Source organism: Pleurodeles waltl, chromosome 2_1 (assembly GCF_031143425.1).
Source record: "Pleurodeles waltl isolate 20211129_DDA chromosome 2_1, aPleWal1.hap1.20221129, whole genome shotgun sequence".
NCBI lineage: Eukaryota > Metazoa > Chordata > Amphibia > Caudata > Salamandridae > Pleurodeles > Pleurodeles waltl.
In genome coordinates, this window is record NC_090438.1 from 612532088 (window position 1) to 612553853 (window position 21766).

The 21766-nt window shown below is 42.6% G+C and overlaps 1 protein-coding gene across 12 annotated transcripts in view; it reads right to left on the bottom strand.

Annotated features, from left to right (window-relative positions):
• Positions 1–21766, bottom strand: part of AMPH (amphiphysin) — a 927201-nt gene that overhangs the window by 116853 nt on the left and 788582 nt on the right. For 6 of the 12 annotated variants that reach the window (XM_069215773.1, XM_069215765.1, XM_069215748.1 and 3 more), the window contains one exon: positions 19619–19783. In XM_069215773.1, coding sequence (XP_069071874.1) covers positions 19619–19783 — 165 coding nt within the window. Of the gene's footprint in view, positions 1–19618; positions 19799–21766 lie in introns of all 12 variants that reach the window. The other 6 variants (XM_069215772.1, XM_069215757.1, XM_069215745.1 and 3 more) reach the window with 1 other exon arrangement.

Genomic DNA, 21766 nt, shown 5'->3' on the forward strand with positions numbered 1-21766 from the left:
GAACATTGGAATGTTGGGAGCTCCATTGGACAATGGAGTGCTCTGGGCTCTTACTGGCTGGTAAAAGCCCAGAGTGTCAACATTCCAATGTTCTTTGTTCACAACAACAGCTGTGAACAAAGACCTCACAGAGCCCAAGGGGATTTTAATTCCCTCATGCTCAGTGAGGACTTTGTTTTATCTTTTAGAACATTCTGCCCTCTAGTGGCAGAATGTTCTAATAGCCTTATATCCCTTCGTAGCTGGGCTATACCAGCAATACAACTCCTGCTCCCTTGTTAAGGCCCTCACCTTCAGCTCTGGCGTTTAACTCTGGAGGGGGCCTTAAATGGCCAGTATAGCCTGCTACGGCGGGCTCTAAGGCTACATTAGAACACTGGAATGTTCAGAGCTCCATTGAAGACAATGGAGCATCAGTGGTCTATATAAACTGGTATAGGTCTGCTGCTCTCAACATTTCAATGTACTAATAACCAACCTCTGCCCTTCTTTTTCCTTGCCTTTCCAAAACAAATGGAGCGGGCAGGGGAAAGCGAAAGGGAGAGGCTGCGCTGCACGGCACACCAGAGCCTTCACTCTCCCTCCTCTCTAGCTCAGATTCATTGGGGCCTCAGAGGGAGGGAGGGATAGGTAATGCTGCTCAGCTCCTGGGTCTCTCTGGCTCAGCTGACCAAAAAAAAAGCAGTTTAGCTAAACTGGGGAGAACCAGTGGCTGACTTCAGCCTCCTTTCACAGCTCTTGCTGTGAATGTTCAAAAGCTAACAGCTGTGGCACTGTGCATGGCTCTTAACTGTTGAACAATCACAGCAACAGCTTTGAATCAAAGGCATTGGAGTTTCAGGGATTTCACCCTCCCTGAGCTCTGATGCCTTTGTTTTTATAATTAGGACATTCTGCCCTCTAGGGGTGGAATGTTCTAATAGCCTTTTAGCCCGCCGTAGCTGGATATACAGCCATTGAAGGCCCACTCCCTTGTTAAAGGCCCTCACCTCCGGCTTGGGCCTTTAACACTGGAGAGGGCCTTTAATGGATGTACAGACTGCAATGGAACATTGGAATGTTTAGAGTTCCATTGAAAACAAAGGAGTGACTCCAGGCTTATAATGGCTGGCTTAAGCCTTCTGCTCCGAAATTGCAATCTTTGTCTTCTATTCTTCCCTTTTTAATTTGGAACATTGTAACCTTTGTTGGCGGAATTCTCAAATAGCCTTATAGCCCTTCTGTCTTGGGTTATAGCTATTGTTAAAGGCCTTCACCTTCATTATAGGCCCTCTCCTTCGGTTCAGGCCTATAACTCGGGTTCAGGGCCTTTAACACCCAGTTTAGCCATCAGCAGCAGGCTTTAAGGCTATATGTGTCACACCGTTCCTGAAGTAACACAACCACAAATGTGTCAGATTTACCCAAATTTGTCTGGCTTACAACGTTGTAAAGAATGCTAAATTCTTTATAGCATTGGGGATTTACTATATTATCACTCCCGATATTGTGGGAGCCACTCTTTAAATATCAGAGAAAGGATAAGCTCCACCAATATTATTTGGCTCCCAGTCCTTATAGCCTGTACAGAGAAACAAATAAGTGGCTTTCATAATAAAGGATCTAAGTGTTAATTTCCAATAATTCAGAAAGACAAGAGAATGTATCAGATTTGAGAGCCCTCGTACATGTTTGGGCACATTCAAAAGTTTACTATTTACAATACATTTCTTAGCCTTGGGTAATTATTTGAACACTTTTAGAACACTTTGATATTTGTTTGGAATTATAACGGAAGCCAGTGCTACAGGCTTGATCTTTGTACCAAGAAACAAAGAAACAAAATGTGTTTGGCAATAGCAAGCAAATGTTTCTTGAAAGTGATGACGAGGTCACTTGCAGTAGAATTAACTGAGCTTCCAATGCACTCATGTCATCTCATCATTAAAAAATCATTAAAAAATCTGAAAATCTAATGCAACCATCTCCCACCTGTGACTGAAGCCACAAAATAGCCTTATTTTTCAGCGCACCAAAATCATCCTGTTGATACAATTTAACGTTGGAGCATTAGATAGCATCCTTCCATAAAAAGTTACCTGTGGGAGAAACGTGGATTTTCAAAATTAAAATTTGCTGTATAATTAAAGCTAGAGTGGGTTATTGCTATCACAAGCGCTGGCTTGGATCCAGCCTGGGGAGCATTAACAGAGCTCCCAGGCCAAATAAAATTGATTCACTCAGCGAATGGGATGTGATAAAAAACATCTGAAGTCTGAAGATAAAACATCATTGGTCTAGTTTTCGGCATCTTTATAACTAGGTTTTTGCTTCAAGCCTATCACAAGGTGTTTCATTTTTAAGCATCTGTCACCAAGTGAGGTGAACAAGGAGATTTTTTATAGTGAGGAGCTGACGGGCCTTGTAAAATAGTTGGAGCAGCAGGGGTCTGTCTACCTGTGACGTTCGAGGGAGGGGTCAAATATTCCAGGCCAATATTTTCGAGGACATGCCCCTCCACATCTAGATGGTGAGGAGCCCATCCACAGGCCATTTCCTTATAGGCATTTTGAGCAGCACTTATAGTTAGCTCGATATGTGTAATCTCCACATTGAACATACCAACTGCCTTTTGGAAAAAGGAGTCCAGGTGGCTATATTACTGCTTTTTTTGTGTTGTGTTTACATATTGCCAAGTTCCAGTAGACTTTGAGGGCTCTTCTAGAAAAATAGGCCAAAAAGGTGTTGCAAACCACTGTCTCTTCCTGTTTCTAACCAGTGTGGATGGGCCATCCTTGGCTCAGGCTCTGCCAGGTGTGCCCACACTTATCCTGCACATAGGACATAGGGAATACTTAACTCCTTAGAAATGTGCTGACTGGTGGAGTGGGCCCTCATACAGGGTGAAAAAACACTGATGGATTACGGGGTCTATAGTCAAACCTCAAGTTCTCCTAATGACTAAAATGCCCTCAGCACCTGAATAAGCATCCTGCACACTGGACGTCCTTAGAGCCTTTAATTATGTGCTGACTCTTGTGGTGGGTCTTCTACACTAGGCAAACTGGGTAAAACATCACTAATGAATTGTGGGCCTGTCATCACCCCTCCACTTCTCCTCACAAGTAAAATGACCCCAGCAACTGAATAAGCAGGGAAATAACTAATTCAAACTGAAAGAGCAGTGAGCCAGCAAGTTCTTACTAACATTTTGTAAAACGTTATTTAGCTCCAACCAGAAATCGAGAAAATCCCACCAGCAGGCAACAGCTTGAATTGATTCTAACGATTACTGGAAACTAGTGACAAAGGACATAATCAAGAATAAGTTGCTAATTCTTCAACTGGTAACAAAGGGCAATAGTCAAGAACAACATGTATGGGCTTTCAATTGTTCTTATTCCTACTAAGACGAGGGACCTTTGTCAAGATAAGAAGACACATCAGATATTCATCTGGCTTCTGGTGACATTAATGCCACCCTCTTCTTTACTCCAACAGCTTGATTCAACATAGTGTAAAGCAAGCCCAGGCAAAGCTTGTGACTTTAACAGTGGCCAACTGGGCCTATTTAAAGTTGATGCTCTCTTGTGGCCCTCCTTTTTGCTCACCTTCTTTAGTGCTTTTATAAAAAACAATACAGGCTTCCTCTATTTAAAAAAAAAAGTCTGTGCCTGTGCTAATTTTTTTAAAGGGAATAGAGTAAATCCCTCTTGTCTTTGTTGAATACAAGTTCTTAACTGTAAAAGCTAGCAGAATATTTCCAAAGCTTGCTAGCTAAAAATGATGCACAGAAGCCAGAGCACTCAAAACAATGTTCACAATAAAGATGTCCTCCAGTTTAGTTGGTTGTAGTGGACTCCTTTAATTAGTAGCCAAGGGAATCAAAAGAGATTGGCTGAGCATTGATCCATAAATACAGCCAAGTAGTCAGTTGAGCATAGTTCCATATACATAGCCAACACGTGTTTCGTCACAACAGGTGACTTTTTCAAGGCTATGAGACAACACAGTAAGTAGGGAAGTAAGTAAGGTCATTCACTAGTAAAATGAACAGGAAGAAGGGTAAACCCTGCTGACCAAGACCGTGGTAAGTCTTGTTCCTGGTCTATGTCGACCACATCTATGCAGGAAATGGAGTCCGACCTTCTTTGAAGCACTACCCTATGCTCTTGGGTAGTGGAGCATCTTACCGCATGGCACCATAACCCACCCCATGTTTGCACAATTTTCGACATGAACTACTGTTGACTATACTTGTTCAACGTGTAGGAAGTGCACCCCTTTCTACCACCACTACCCACCCCCTTTCTTGTCAACTAAAAGTTATGGCTCCTACCAGGCAGATTCATGTTCGGTGTAGACATTGATAGTATGTCAGAATATTCAGAAAATATATCTCCAAATATTTCTAAGTATTGTGGCCAACATATCAGCAACCAAATTAGCCTTTCTCTTGATGTTAAATCTAATAAAAATATTGTTGGTCATATATATACAGGAGATGGTGGCAAATTATGATTATTTGGACCATTATTTTGAGGGCAATGGGTTGGAAAGGTGAACAACTAGGACTTACTACCTTCTGACCCAGGCCACACATGACATTTTAACATTCTGCTGTATCTTCTCAGCAATACATAAGCCCCTGGTATGTAAGACTTAATAACTAATGCTATGGGTCAGTGATGTACTTCAGAGTTCTAGACTTATGCATATTTCTCTGTCATCCAGATAGCCATAAGCACATTTCAAGAGAGGTTTCTGGAAGTTCGTTGCTATTTAATTAGATTTCCAATCTTTTTAGAAGCATGCCACTTAGTTGTCTCATATCTTCTGTACGAATTCCCTTTAAATCGCTGCTTTAGATTTTGAGAAAACCAGGCAGGTTTGCGTTCTTGTAAACTTCAAAAAGACCAAAGAAAATGGGGGTTTCACTGGATCACTATTGGCTGTCTGTGTAAAAAAGAAGTGAAAATGGAAATGCTTAATTTTTGGTTAGCTCTAGACCAGTCATTAGAGAAAGACTGTTGTTAAGGATAATACACAAGACTAAATTCAAAGCCTGTCTCTTCATTGATGCCCCTCAAATTGAATAAAACTGACATAGATTTTGAGGATTACATGTTTCCTTCGCAAAAGGTGTAGGTCCTTTTCACTGGATTGCCACTAGACTGTTTCTCGTTAATTACACTCATAGGTATTTTGTGGTAAGAAAGACTAATCTGAGTTGTCTGTGTGATCTTTATACTGTCTTTAAGAGTGTTCTTGAAAACGTGGATTTGAATATTACTTATGCTTTTGAGTGGAACACTTAGAGCAAGAGCCAGACCCGGGCTGGATCTACTATCAACGACCTTGAAGCAATCATGTGGCAGCCCTTTATTTAGAAAAGGGGCTGTTGGCAACCTCATTTGTAGGCTACATTGACACCACCTTTTCTGTCAGACAACACACCTTCAAATCTAGCAGAAGGCCTAAACATAAATGCGCAATAATGTACACTTCAGCCTGGTGGACATGGCCCTGCTATCACAGAAGGCAGTTCTGAGAGTGACAGCATGTTACCAGCCTAATCAAGTGGTGCAAAAAGCCTAGAGAGTAGGAGGCACTAAGGACTAATATGTGCCCCATATGTACAAATATAGCAGCCAACATGTTGGTCTTGCATAACTCTCTTTATTTTTCTTTTTTTATTAAATGTGCCAATTTAAGTATTTTACCTCAACTTTTGGAAACATCATGACATCCTTCGATTATCATTTCTACACTGATGATAATCAAATCTTTGTTTCATTTCCTGCTTTTACTCCACTTATTCAGATGCAGATCTCAGAATGCTTTACACCCATTTGACAATGGGTGGCTGTTCTCTCACCCTTTGTGGACCCCTCAACATCCTGCCCAATCCTCTTTCTCTCACAAACCAAAACCTCAGCCAGCATCCTCTGCAAGAAACCTAGGGGGTTATTCTAACTTTGGAGGAGGTGTTAATCCGTCCCAAAAGTGACGGAAAAGTGACGGATTTACCACCAGCCGTATTACAACTCCATTATATCCTATGGAACTCGTAATACGGCTGGTGGTATATCCGTCACTTTACCGTCACTTTTAGGACGGATTAACACTCCTCCAAAGTTAGAATAACCCCCCTAGTGTTGCATTTCAACCCGTCAATAAGCACGGAAAAATGAATAAGGGTCAGAGCCAAAGAAGCCAGGTTTCAATTATTGCACACTCGAAAAATATGATCCAAATATCCCAAATCACACAGAGAAGACACTGATCTGCTCACTTTTCCTAAGCAAACCATACTACTGTAATTCACTACTGGCAGACTTCCCTATAATTATTTTACATAACTTGATAAAAAATAAAAGTTTTGCTACATTAACTCTTTTCACTCTCTTGAAGCACTATTTCTAAGTAATATTGAGCCAGCTGGTTCGCGCCAAAACCCAGAGCTGCATTCAATCGACTGATTATTGTTTTCAAAGTCAGAAATATATATTTCCTACACTACCTCACTACAATCGTGAGTCGGCACATAGAACACGACACCTACACTGTGACAACAAAAACTGCTAGCCGCTACCAATTCCCTATAAGCAGAATCGTGTTTCCATTAGGATCCAGAGGCCTCCAGTCAGCCCAACACTCCCCCCACCAGCTATACGCAGACCGACAATCTTACTTGTTGGAAGAAGTTTTTTATTAACACAACTTTTGTATTCTCATAGCATAAAGTCATAAATCATTTTCATAAAAACATTACACAAATATTTACAAGTCATGAGATACCAAATTAGTGACCATAAATCTTTTCTGACAGGATCCCTTCCTGTCCTGAGCCACCATTGGACCACACAAGTAACCCATATCTCACCTGTATCCTTAGTCCTTGGCCAGTCCCTCCCACCACCGGTGCGTAAGGGGAGCGTTGGGCCTCGAGGCCCCGTCCCCTAACGGGCCGCACTCCACCATGTTGGGGGGTGCTTTACCATTTGCAGTGCTAAATTTCTTCTGGTGTTTGCCAGTGCTCAGCACCAGCACTTATTTCTTGACACCCCCATATCTTTATAACAGTCTACCACAGTGTGGCACAGTCTAGTTTTAAACATCAGCACAAGTTTTCACAATACAAAATACATACAAATATTAATGTCAGCACTTTCAGGCCATTTGTACAGCTGTGGATGGCAAGGATTAGGCCATATTGTCACATCTGCAGGAGTGTGATTAAAAAAACCTGGCATTGGTACTGGCATTTGGCAGTGCTGGCAGGGATAGTGGGTGGTGAAAGCTGCAGTGGCCTCCTGAGAATCATCCTGGCCCCTGGCCCTTATTTTTCCATAAATTAAGCACTGTACAGGGACCACTACTCTGGAATACTCTCCCCGTTCAAAATCGTGTAATTCTTTTGCTGGCTTCCTTTGGAACTGCTCTGAAAGGACAGCTCATAGTACAAGAATCATTTTAGTTACTGTCTCTTGCAAAAAGAGATGTCAATATAAATATGTATTTATGCTTGTATATATTTTATGCAGGGCCGGCCTTTGCTCAGACTGCACTCTTGGAAGGAATCAAGATTGGTGCCCCTTCCTTGAGCGCATTTCGTGCTAGCTGTAGACTACAACTTGCTATATAAACAAATACCTAGAGCAAAATATTAACTGCTTTGTCTTTTCAAGTACTTTAGTTTTGCATCCCGGTACTTTTAGTCCTTCTTATAGCGAGGATAAAAGATGCATGTACTCAGGCGCGGACCCTTCGCTAGGGTGGAGGAGCGTTGCCCCCCACCCTCCGCCAGCAGCAGCAGCTGCAACCCTTTTACTAGAAAATGATAATAAACTGTGTTTATTATCGTTTTCTAGTAAAAGAGGTGGGGTCACTGGCTGTGACAAGCACTGGGGGGAGTGCACAGCACTCTCCCTCATTGCGCATGTATGTTTGGCCGGCTATGTCGGGCCGGCCAAACACACATGCGCACTGTGCTTTCTCCAGACCGGCACTGTGTTGCCGGGCTTGAGAGAGCAGGCACAGGCTCCCAATCAGCCTGGGAGCGCCCTGGCTGGGCGCTCCCAGCCAATCTTAACGCTGCTCTGAGCAGCATCAGGATTGGTCGCAGGGCAGGCTGGCAGCCGGTGCCTGCAGCAAAGGAGCGGTGCGGTGGTGGCGGCAGTGGCGGCAACAAAGCAGGTAAGTGCTTTTTTTTTTTATTAATTCCCCCCACGTGCATGCTGCCCCACTACTACAAAACACAGCGAGCCACTCCTGCATGTACGAAATAAAAAGAGAAACTGAAAAGCTTAATAGAATACCACTAAATATCTAAAACTAATTTTGTATTTGCAAACATATGAACAGAGTGATCTTCATGTTTAGAAAACAGTAATTAGAGGTTTGGGTACTCCCAACTGAGACCATCACTGTCCTATCCGACCTCATCTTCCTCACTTCTAGGTAAAACATGCCAACGGGAGGGCAAGGGCTTTGGTATTCTTTGGCTAGGTATTGGCTGTTTACTTCTCATCTTATCCATGCAGGTGCAAACTATTGGTGGGAGGCCAAAGGGGGTGAGGTGTGAAAGCAATGGGAAGGGGAGATGAGTTTAACCGGTTCTGTGCCGCGGACGTAACGGTTATGTTCTGCAGCACAGTGCTGCTGTGCCGAGGACGTAACCATTACGTCCTCGGCACACAGCTCAGAGAGAGCGCTCTCGTTCCCTCTGTGTGCTTCCCCCCACCCTCCAAAATGCAGGGATGGAAGGGGAAGCCCTTCCCCTTCCACTCCTGACCCCCCCCACCCCAGCTGTGACATCAGCGCGCGAGCTCGCGCTGTTTGTCACAGAGCCTCCCCCATCGCGCTGGAAGCTCAGCTTCCAGCGCGATCGGAAGAGAAATGCTTAGCATTTCTCTTCCGATCACATGGGGGAGGCCGAGAGAGGCTTCAAATGGAAGGAAATGTATTTTCTTCCCTTTTAAGTCTCTCTCTGCGTTTTGGCAGCCGAATTGAAAGCAATCCGGCTGTAAAAACGCCCACTAGACACCAGGGTTATATTTTTTTAAATGAAACTGGCATAAGGGAGCGACCCCTTGGGCAAGGGTCGCTCCCGGGGGGTCATTTTTTTTTTAAGGCCTTTTCTGCCCCCCCTGGGGGCAGATCGGCCTATTATTAGGCCGAACTGCCCCCAGAGGGGGCAGTAACCTCTAGGCACCAGGGATAAAAAAAAAAAAAAATGTTTTGTATTTTGCTTTAGGTGTGGGGAGCGACCCCTTAGGCAAGGGTCGCTCCCATAGGGGGCAAATTATATTTAGGCCATTTCTGCCTCCCAGGGGGGCAGATCAGCCTATTTCAATTAGGCCGATCTTCCCCCAAGGGGGGCAGAAACCACTAGGCACCAGGGATTTTTGTTGTTGTTGTTGTTTTACAGATAGGGAGCGACCCCTTAGGCAAGGGTCGCTCCCCTGGAGGGGCAAATTGTATTTAGGCCATTTCTGCCCACTTTGGGGGCAGATCGGCCGATTTTAGGTCAATCTGACCCCAAGGGGGGCAGAAACCACTAGGCTCCAGGGATCTTTTTTTTTGCGCAGTCACACAAGGGTCGCTCCCGGGGGTCATTTTTTTTTTAAGGCCTTTTCCGCCCCCCCTGGGGGCAGATCGGCCTATTGGTATTAGTCCGATCTGCCCCCAGGTGGGGCAGAAACCTCTAGGCACCAGGGCAATTTCTTTTTTGTTTTTTTTGTTTTCTTAGAGATGGGGAGCGACCCCTTAGGCAAGGGTCACTCCCCTGGAGGGGCAAATTGTATTCAGGCGATTTCTGCCCGCTTTGGGGCAGATCAGCCGATTTTAGGTCAATCTGCCCCCAAGGGGGGCAGAAACCACTAGGCACAGGGATCTTTTTTTCACGCAAGGGGAGCGACCTTGTAGGCAAGGGTCGCTCCCCAGGGGGGTGGGGGGGAATTTATTTTAGGCCATTTCTGCCCCTCCCGGGGTCAGATCGGCCTATTGTTATTCAGCGGTCTGCCCCCGGGGGGGGGGCAGAAACCTCTAGGCACCAGGGCTAATTTTTTTGTGTGTTTTTTTTTTGTTTGTTTGTTTTTTTAGAGATGGGGAGCGACCCCTTAGGCAAGGGTCGCTCCCCTGGAGGGGCAAATTGTATTTAGACCATTTCTTCCCCTCTTGGGGGCAAATCGGCCGATTTTAGGTGAATCTGCCCCCAAGGAGGGCAGAAACCACTAGGCACTGGGGATCTTTTTTTTTTTCGCCGTCACGCAAGGGGAGCGACCCCGTAGGCAAGGGTCACTCCCCGGGGGGGAGGGCAAATTTATTTTAGGCACTTTCTGCCACCCCTGGGGCCAGCTGAGCTAGAGGCCAAAATCCACAGGTAGGCACTTTTCAAAAAACACCTCTGTTTTCTGTGAACAAATGTGATGTGTCCACGTTGTGTTTTGGGCCATTTCCTTTCGGGGGCGCTAAGCCCACCCACACAAGTGAGGTACCATTTTTATCAGGAGACTTGGGGGAACGCTGGGTGGAAGGACATTTGTGGCTCCTCTCAGATTCCAGAACTTTCTGTCACCGAAAACAGAGGAAAAGTGTTTTTGGGCCAAATTTTGAGGTTTGCAAAGGATTCTGGGTAACAGAACCTGGTCCGAGCCCCACAAGTCACCCCATCTTGGATTCCCCTAGGTGTCTAGTTTTCAGAAATGCACAGGTTTGGTAGGTTTCCCTAGGTGCTGGCAGAGCTAGAGGCCAAAATCCACAGGTAGGCACTGTTTTCTGTGAAAAAATGTGATGTGTCCATGTTGTGTTTTGGGCCATTTCCTTTCGTGGGCGCTAGGCCTACCCACACAAGAGAGGTACCATTTTTATCGGGAGACTTGGGGGAACGTTGGGTGGAAGGAAATTTGTGGCTCCTCTCAGATTCCAGAACTTTCTGTCACCGAAATGTGAGGAAAATGTGTTTTGTTTAGCCAAATTTTGAGGTTTGCAAAGGATTCTGGGTAACAGAACCTGGTCAGAGCCCCACAAGTCACCCCATCTTGGATTCCCCTAGGTCTCTAGTTTTCAATAATTCACAGGTTTGGTTGGTTTCCCTAGGTGCCGGCTGAGCTAGAGGCCAAAATCTACAGGTAGGCACTTTGCAAAAAACACCTCTGTTTTCTGTCAAAAAATGGGATGTGTCCACGTTGTGTCTTGGTGCAATTCCTGTCGCGGGCGCTAGGCCTACCCACACAAGTGAGGTATCATTTTTATCGGGAGACTTGGGGGAACGCTGGGTGGAAGGAAATTTGTGGCTCCTCTCAGATTCCAGAACTTTCTGTCCCCGAAATGTGAGGAAAATGAGTTTTTTAGCTAAATTTTGAGGTTTGCAAAGGATTCTGGGTAACAGAACCTGGTCAGAGCTCCACAAGTCACCCCATCTTGGATTCCCCTAGGTCTCTAGTTTTCAAAAATGCACAGGTTTGATAGGTTTCCCTACGTGCCGGCTGAGCTAGGGGCCAAAATCTACAGGTAGGCACTTTGCAAAAAACACCTCTGTTTTCTGTAACAAAAATTGGGATGTGTCCACGTTGTGTTTTGGGCCATTTCCTTTCGTGGGCGCTAGGCCTACCCACACAAGTGAGGCACCATTTTTATCGGGAGACTTGGGGGAGCGCTGGGTGGAAGGAAATGTGTGGCTCCTCTCAGATTCCAGAACTTTCTGTCACCGAAATGTGAGGAAAATGTGTTTTTTTAGCCAAATTTTGAGGTTTGCAAAGGATTCTGGGTAACAGAACCTGGTCAGAGCCCCACAAGTCACCCCATCTTGTATTCCTCTAGGTCTCTAGTTTTCAGAAATTTGCTGGTTTGGTAGGTTTCCCTAGGTGCCGGCTGAGCTAGGGGACAAAATCTACAGGTAGGCACTTTGCAAAAAACACCTCTGTTTTCTGTAAAAAAAATGGGATGTGTCCACGTTGTGTTTTGGGGCATTTCCTGTCGCGGGTGCTAGGCCTACCCACACAAGTGAGGTATCATTTTTATCGGGAGACTTGGGGGGAACATAGAATAGCAAAACAAGTGTTATTGCCCCTTGTCTTTCTCTACATTTTTTCCTTCCAAATATAAGAGAGTGTGTAAAAAAGACATCTATTTGAGAAATGCCCTGTAGTTCACATGCTAGTATGGGCACCCCGGAATTCAGAGATGTGCAAATAACCACTGCTCCTCAACACCTTATCTTGTGCCCATTTTGGAAATACAAAGGTTTTCTTGATAGCTATTTTTTATTCTTTATGTTTCAGCAAATGAATTGCTGTATACCCGGTATAGAATGAAAACCCAAGGCAGGGTGCAGGTCATTTATTGGCTCTGGGTACCTAGAGTTCTTGATGAACCTACACGCCCTATATATCCCGCAACCAGAAGAGTCCAGCAGACGTAACGGTATATTGCTATAAACAATCTGACATTGCAGGAAAAAGTTACAGAGTAAAACGTAGAGAAAAAGTGCAGATTTTTTCACCTCAATTTCAATAAAAAAAAAATTCAGTTGTTATTTTTTTTAGGAAACTCTTGTAGGATCTACACAAAGTACCCCTTGCTGAATTTAGAATGTTGTCTACTTTTCAGAAATGTTTCTGTTTCTGGGATCCAGCATCGGTTTCATGCCCATTTCTGTCACTGAGTGGAATAAGGCTGAAAGCACATAAAATCGTAAAAATGGGGTATGTCCCAGTAAAATGGCAACATTTTGTTGAAAAATTGGGTTTTCTGATTCAAGTCTGCCTGTTCCTGAAAGCTGGGAAGCTGGTGATTTTAGCACCGCAAACCCTTTGTGATGCCATTTTCAGGGGAAAAAACACAAGCCTTCTTCTGCAGCCCCCTTTTCACATTTTTTTGAAAAAACCGAAATTTTCACTGTATTTTGGCTAATTTCTTGGCCTCCTTCTGGGGAACCCACAAAGTCTGGGTACCTCTAAAATCCCTAGGATGTTGGAAAAAAAGGACGCAAATTTGGCATGGGTAGCTTATGTGAACAAAATGTTATGAGGGCCTAAGCGCGAACTGCCCCAAATAGCCAAAAAAAGGCCTGGCACAGGAGGGGGAAAAGGCCTGGCAGCGAAGGGGTTAAACAAAGCATCTGCAGTCTTTGGAATTAAAAAAAATGATTAATTGCAGGATGGGATGGCTCTCTAGATCCATGTCAGAGGGCGAGCGCTGCATGATCTGCATGCAGACTGCTCCTGCGCCTCTCAGAAGGTCGGCCTTGGGCGTGTGCCCAGCTCGCCTGTGCTAAAAGCTGGCAGTGATTGCATGCAATATTATTATGATCAATGTAAGTAATGTTTTGATGACCACCTCCATCTGTACCCAAAACTGCTGTGTCCTTCGTCCTGCGTTTCTATTAGTATGAATAGCGTTCCTTTTCGAAGAGCTATGAGTCACTCAGTCAAATAAATACAAATAAAAAATATGTACTGTAACATCTCGACTGATGATTTTATAGCACCTGCGTTTTGCAGTTTGCTTTAAGCCCTTGTGCATCAAGAGATTAGTTCGTGTTTTTCCATTTGATTTTTTCTGCCAGAAAAAAAAAAATAGTAAAAAACCTTCGCTGGTTGCCTTCGCCTTTTAAAACATGATTTTTTAAGCTGTGAATTTACCTATGGTGTCCAATTTTCATTTGAAAGAAAATGTCTTCTTATCACGGTGTGTTTTCTGCTACTAGTTTTCAAACTACATGATTCTTAAAGATATGCAAGTGTGAATTTGCAATAAAAAGTGTCGGAGCAAGCCACGGTTTACCATAATCACCTATTACCATTTATGCTGTTGTGCTTATGTTAAACCTTCTGTGAAATTCCCGTAAGTGGGGCCGCCCAGCCAGAGCCGGGCTCGAACATCTGCAATGAATCAGTGCCCCAGCGGGAGGGAAGGCCTGGGCGCACTTAAGTCACAGAGAGATGTCACGGCGCTGTTCGCACAGCGGGAAAAACAGTGGGAGATGCCGGCAGCGCCGTGCGACTGCCACTAGTCACATTTCTATAGGAGGCAGAGATATCTCTGCACGAGGCCCTTCCTGTGGATGTGCTGTCGATTCTGGTTTTGTTATTTGCATGTTTAACTGAAAGTGATAAGGGAAATCGGTCTCTTATCGCTCTTTATGAAGACGAGAATGCAGAGATCATCTAGATCGCGCGAGCTGTCTGTACTTCATGGTAGAAGAATGATATTGACTATTGTTAAACTTCATAAAAAAAGATTGGAAGTCCTTCACTTTTACTCTGCAGAACAGAAAGTACTTCCCCAAAAATGTGCGTATCATTTACCAGAAAGTACTTCCCCAAAAATGTGCGTATCATTTTCCAGGTGAAAACGAACTCAACAGTGTATAGTTCTGTATTTACTTCTGCACAATGTTCTGCAAATGTATATACATATATATATATATATATTCAAGCTAAGATGGTGAGAAAAACTGAATGACAAAATATTGTGTTAGGGACCTACAGTTAATGACCAGATTTCATTCTTTACATTTATGTAGTCTGCGATTTATCAAAGGAATAGTAAAACTATAAATATTAGAATTTACAACAACACAAAAGCATTGGTCAAGCCAATAGGTCTGGCAGTTTCTCTACTGAGTGATTCTTCATTCAATAGTGAGTTTGTGTATGTTTGTGTGGCTGGATGAGTGGGAGGATGTGATAAAGAGTCAACGTTTGGATAGATGAGTGATTTTCTGGTTGAAGCATTGGCAAGTTCATTGGGGTATGAGTAGTTAAATATGTGAGCACACTTGATAGATGACTGGCTGAAGAGATTAATGACAGGGTATTGGTGGTTGGGGACGGGTTGAATAAATCTTATAGGCTGGTGCCTCAGTTCTATGTCAGAACATAGTTGACAAGTTATTGTTTGACCTTCATAGTGTCACTTGGACGTAGATTCTGTATTATTTACTCCAATGGTGCAATACTTTTCAAACTAATATTTATTGCACAATATTTTTGTCAGACAAAAATTTAGTCCAATGTATTTTGGTACTATGCGGAGGCCTCAGACAGAGGAAGTAAGGGTGTTATAAACATTGCATTTATATATATATATATATATATGTATATATATATATATATATATATACAGTATATAGGTGGTTAGCAAGACGTTATAGTTAGGTTCTGAATGTACTCATACAAAACCATCGAAATTCAGCAGTTATAGTTAGAGTTCTTTAAGTAACTCTAACTCACACCCTAAGATAGCTATAACTTGCGCCCTTGCCATGCTCAGTTTTCTTATCAATAATTTTTGCAAATGTTGTAGTGATAATATCAAAGATGCCATACAAGATCTCATCAGTGATATATTAGGTGGAGTAATTAGCTGTACAGGGTAAAGGCGCAAGTTATAGTTACCTTAGGGTGCGAGTTATAGTTACCTAAATGAACTATAACTATAACTGCTGAATTTCTATGGTTTTGTACGAGTACATTCAGAACCTCACTATAACGACTCTGTAACCTTTTGTTTTTTTTAGTGAATTTAATTTTTTTTTAACATAAAGCAATTTTAATTACTATACGTAGTTCCAACCCCCACTGCGCACAGCCTTTGGCCATGCGCAGGGGGGTTGATCACAAGCCCTTGCAGAAAAGCCCTTATAACCAACCAACCCCATGCCACGCATGTTCTTGGGCTGTGGGCAGCGCAGGTTGGCCACAGGGCCTGACTCTGTCAGTGTATCTGTAAGTGGGTGCATGAGTGTTTGATTAGCTCTGAAAGTGGGTGTGTGAGTCTGAGTGGGTGTGAGGGGGTGTATGAGTGTCTGAGTGGGTGTGTGAGTGGAAGCACAAGTCTCTGAGTGCATGTATGAGTGAATTCATTAGTGTATAAATGAGTCTGTGTTTTTCTTTCAAATATTTCAATATTCAAGAATAATTCATTAACATTTATGAATTTTCACAAATATCACACAGGGTGACGCAAAATTATGTTAAACCCATACTTTGCACCGAAAACACACCTATATCACACCCCTGGGGTCAGGGTAACTTCACCCTGACACCTTATGCCACTTTCAGTTTGGATTTTCACTCCCGGGGACTGAGTCCTGTGAATTTAAATTGTGGCCCCAACTTTGTAGTCAGGTTGCAGTCAGCCACTTGCAATGCTTCTTTTCGCATGTGTGTTCGTGAAAAATATGTGAATTTCGCACATTATTCGCGGCCAGAGATATACACATTAATTTGCCCTTCAATATCTTCAAAACTAATGAACAGATTCACACCAAATAAGCAAAACCCTAATCTGCATACCAATAGCTAGCTTTCTGTCAAATTTGGTGTAATTCTGTCCAGTGGTTCGGCCTTTAGTCGTGTCTAAAGAATCCTATGGACATTAACAGGGGAAACACAGTCTTTTTTGAGCCCCCTTTTTCCTCAGCCCCCGCTTGATGGATCACCCCAAAACTTTCCATGCGCAACAAGAATCACCCCAATACTTTTTTGGGGAAAATGTCATGAAGATTTGTCAAATGGTGCCAAAGATATAGGCAATTCAAAAAAAGCTTTTCCTATGGAAACATGGTCCTAACTATAACTACCTTGCTATGACCACCACTAGGTAATATATGTATATATATATTACCTAGTGGTGGTCAAAAGCTTTATATATATATATATATATATATATATATATATATATATATATATATATATATATTACCAGTAGGTAGTTATAGTTTGGACTCCAGAGTCCACTGTCAGAAAAATACACAGCAGAGTAGGTAGAGGAAGTCAAAAAGGGCAGGAGGACACATCTGTAAAATCCCTGCAGGAGATGCTGTTATTGTAAGTCACCTCTCTGACATCAGAAGCCCAGGCACAGCTTCTGTGCAGATTCCCACATATCTCATTCAGATTCCGTCCGCGAGATTGAGGATCCAAAAGATCCAGGTGCCTTTGAAAGAAGTTGCTCCTTCTCAGGCTTTTCCATCAGGTCAATGTTCTACTGTCGAAATGGAAAAGCATGAATTGGGCAATGGGACACAGTGCTTCATGCAACTGAGCCAAAAGCAACGGAAGTTGTGAACCAAGTCTAGGACACTGGTCCATGAGTCAGGAGACCTTGGTGGACGGTTGTCCACAGAATAATGAGCCTCCATCCACATCTGAAATTGTAACCTTTCCTCACTCTGCGTTGTTTTCACAAAAGGCAATAAAATCTCAACTAATTCCTCCACAATTAGTATTCTGTAAAGGCATACTTGTTTTCTACATTTGCAACAAGTCTGTATGCAGAGCCACACTGACCAAAACAGAATCTCAGAGTAAGAGAAAAGCAGTTGGAAATATGTAAATGCATGAAACAGACAACATTTTGCAGAAATGTGTACACTTTGCTAACTGTATTTCCTAAGGCAATACGTCTATTCAGAATTCTGTAAGTAAAACATTACTTTTGTAAACTGGTCACATACTCTTTTCATCTCTACACTTTCCATGGTGCATTGAAGTCCATTCAATAAAGAGGAAGCATTCTCTACAAAAGGTAAGAAAACTAGAAACATTAAATTAAGGCCTTACAACCAAAATCCTGGTTTCTGAAAACTCCAACAGTGATCATAAACAGGCTGTGGAATCTCAGAGACGATATTTACTAAAACAAAAATACACATACCACCTATTAGTTTTCCTTAAATGTTTTACAAAGCAGGCCTAACCTGCATTTTAAGACTGGTACAACTACATCGTTGGGCCTTGAATTGTTTGTCTGGAAGCTAGCAACACTGCATGACCAAATTGTATTTCCAGAACAATATTTATAATTAGAATCCTTCAATCTTGCTTATCGAGTCACCAAAGCACTAGGTTCTGAAAATCACACCTGCTCCCCTCTACAGTAATTTAGCAACCCTGCCTCTGTGAAATCCAATTTTCTACAAAGAAGAACATTAATAACCGTGTGATGACATTCAGACAGAAAAAAGGATAACTAGAAAAGGTCATGTCAAAAGACTGTGCACTGAAGAGGCCCCTAGTCAAAGCCTGTCATTAATTATTGTTCAGGGCAAATGCTATTGCCAGCATGGGAGGAGAGACAGGCCTCAAAATACCATGAAAGTAACAAGACAGGCTATGGGTTAAAATATCTGTAAATTGCAATCACATCCTGGACAACGAGTCCACAGGCATATATATCATCAGAGCCTAAGGTTAGAAAAGGAACTGGAAAGGTCTGTGCCAGTAACATTGTTTCTGGACTTTTCCAGGAACTCACCTGCTGTTAGTTTGCAAAAAAAGAAAACGAACCGATGTAAACGAGATACTTATGTGCCACACTACATTTTCAAAGGAGTACATATACACATGAATGTATATGCTCTTTTAAAAATGAGATTCACAAAAGTTTTCCAAGGGTACGCTGGAGAGCCTGTGATTGTAACTGGTTTCCGAATATAACTTGGTTTAAAAAACATGAGTACATCAGGACACTTGCAAGGTTGTAGACTGCTGGGGGTAAATTTTCAATTTTTTTTTAGTTGGGCCATTTGTCTATAAATCATACTAAGAAGCACATCAACGGCTTTTCAGATAGGTTAGCTGCTGAATCCTCATAGTATTACTGAACAGCACTGATTTACTTGAAGATTTTTCAGAAGAAATGATTCCAAGTAATCCGCAGGCCTAATAAAGGCAAAAAAAGCACAAGTGAAAGTTAAGAATGGGAAGAGCTAGAACGTGCATATGCTAATTCTTTTCTGGAGTTGACTTGCCATCTTGTGTGGCTAAGGCTCTTGATTTCCACTAACTTTCATAACAGCTGAGAGATATTGCAGCACTCCCTGCTCACTAAGGCGTATATTTATAATGCCCTAGCACCACCTTTCACCACATTAACGTCATTATTTTTTATGTTAACGCGGTCCAACGAGGCCAAATCCATGCGCCGTATTTACAGAGTGGCGCAATACATGCATTGCCCCAATCTATAATCCTCTGTGCTACATTATGCCTGCACCAGGCATACTGTATGTAAAGGGGGTTTTCATCTGTTAGGTGAGCCGGTAAAATGGCGTAAGGAAATCTATGAGATTTCCTTGCGCCATTCTTTACGGCACTTTTAACGCCTGCTCTAGAGCAGGCGTTAAAAGGGGGCTTCCAGTCTTTAGAATGGGGTCCTATGATCTCTGCAGGAGTAGCGCCAAAATGTTGGTGCTACTCCTGCAGAGTACATCAATGGCATCATGAGAAATGACGCTATTGCCCTCTACCCTGTGCCACAGTGTGCCGTATTTTAAAAACAGCGCACACAAGGTGGCATAGAGGGGTGCTAAGGGGCGCAGGGAAAGTGGTGCTGCACTCAAGCAGTGCCACTTTCCATAAATCTGCCCTTAAGTTTTATCCCTGGCTCATAACACAGAATAGCCTTTATCTTAATTTCTCAGTTGCATTCTGTTTTCTAAATTATATCAGCATTGAACACACATTGTACATCCAATAGCACCATCTCTCACCCCCCTTGAGAATGAAAATGTAAAAAAATAATGAATCAATGAAATGAAGCATAGTAATGGAAAAAATAAAAAAGGATGAAGTAATATGATGCTTTGGCAGTCAATGTAAATTATGCATCGAAGGAAACTCACCACATACTCTTCCGTTGCTTCTGTAGGTTCTGCAGCCTCCGCAGCCTCTGCACCCTCCGCAGCCTCCGCAGCCCCCGCACCCTCCGCAGCCCCCGCCTCAAGAGAAGTGGGCAGAGGTTCTGATTCATCAGTTTTTGCTTCCAACTGGGGAGTTCCTTCGTCAATCTTTTCAGATAGTTGATAACCAAAGTATAAAGAAGAACACATTGAAAAAAGATGATATTTGTAAAGTACTGTGGGGGCGGGTAGGAAAAAAGCAGGGGGTCAGAAAGCCTTTTTTGATAATGTTATTCCTCAACAAAATAGTTCCCTATTTAGACCTGGTTTTGTTTTAATCATGCAATGGTCATTCCGCAAACACTTAGTTCTGTTTGACATGTTAATGTATACATGTGAGATCAATGTCTAATAAATAGCGACAGAAAAGAAATAACGTGACAATACCTCCGTATTTTGTCATTGTAACGTGAAAACATAACGTGACGTTAGCAGTGCTTTGAAATGGAAATTTCGAAGTGCAGGCACTCAATGTTCTGAGTGTCTGTTTGCTCTTTAGAAGTGCCCGTACTTTCCCATTAAATTTATTGCAGTAGTTCTGAGAATTGCATGTACTGTCCCTTCCAAATTAAAGAAGTGCAGGTACTCAGTACCGGACAGTAGCTGCCCATATAAAGCACTGCGCGTGAGTCGTTCAGACAAAGTCAGAGAGGAACAAAGATGTTAACTGAATTGCCAGAAGGCTAGGAATATATAGTACAACAATCACAACATCAGGTGGAGTTACATTTCAGAAAAGTGAACAAAATTAAGCTGAGCCCACACACAAACGTAAAACAAACCTTCAAATTGCAACAGTAAATGTTAACAAATGGCACAGCACTACAGGAACTTTAAACATGTACCTTACATAATATTAGGCCAGAACCTTACATTGAAAGGCCTCAATTACACCTCAACTTTTATTTCCCTCCACTGGTGACATATGTTTGTCAGCTACGTTTGATTTGCAAGGCCTAAATAATCCATGAGAGAACTAATAATTTAGATTCCAGATGTAGTCATAAGAAAGGTACATCTACAAGCAAGCAACTGTTAAGTAAACAGTATTTCAGAGACCTTGCTGCCCATGCAAATAGAAGACAAAGGAAACCCAACTTGAGGTGCAGCTAACAGGCACCGTTCACAAGTATGAGTGGGAATGTGTAGTTTCTGGAGCCGTGGCTACCTAAATTCATAGAAATGTCTCCAGACCCTTAAAAGCTGAATAAGCAAGTGGTAAAGCCAACTAGATTTTCTAGAAAGTAACAGTGAAATGTTTAAAATAAAACTAGATGAACAAACTCGAATAAACCAGATTGGATTGCAAATTTTCCTTTGCCCATATTGGCGGACTTACTGTGCAGAGTCTGTCAAGAGTGTGCCCATAAATTGCCATATTTACGGACGGTTGCCAGAGTGATGGATGCTTCTCTGCTAAAGTGGCTGTATTCACCAATGACAGCTAATGCTCACTGAAATTCAATCAGCAAATGGGACATTGGAAATTATCTAGACATGAGGTTATAAAGTTAGTGTCTGCACCGGAGACGCCCTAACATGTTACTGTATATTGGTGTATGTTACAGATACTGTACCTAAATATTTTTGCAAGCACACCACCATTCACATGGAAATCTTTCATGCTGTAAACTGTTATGGAGTAGGCTGCAAGCTCGTAGTGCAGATAGATGAAGGAGCTATTGTCCTCCATTGTATAATTGATTGGGTGATTTGAAATTTTTATGAGCTAATTCCTGCATGTCCTTTATCAATGTACTCAATGTATTCAAACGTGGTAAATGGTTCTTATGGGACTATGGTGATTTACACACTTCAATGTAAATTCTTTGAATATATATGTTAAACCTGTCAGCCAGAGGGTGGATTTCCACATACATTTTTTTCTGCTTTGCCTCACTTTTGCTGATCTGTTTTTGTTGGTCTTAGGACTCTCTGCACTTTACCACTTCTAATAGTGCTAAGGTGCATGTGCTCGCTCCCGTAAAACATGGTAACATTGGTGTATCCACAGTTGGAAAGTTTAACTTACTTATACGTCCCTAGTAAAGTGCAATGTATGTGCCCATGGCCTGTAAATTAAATGCTACT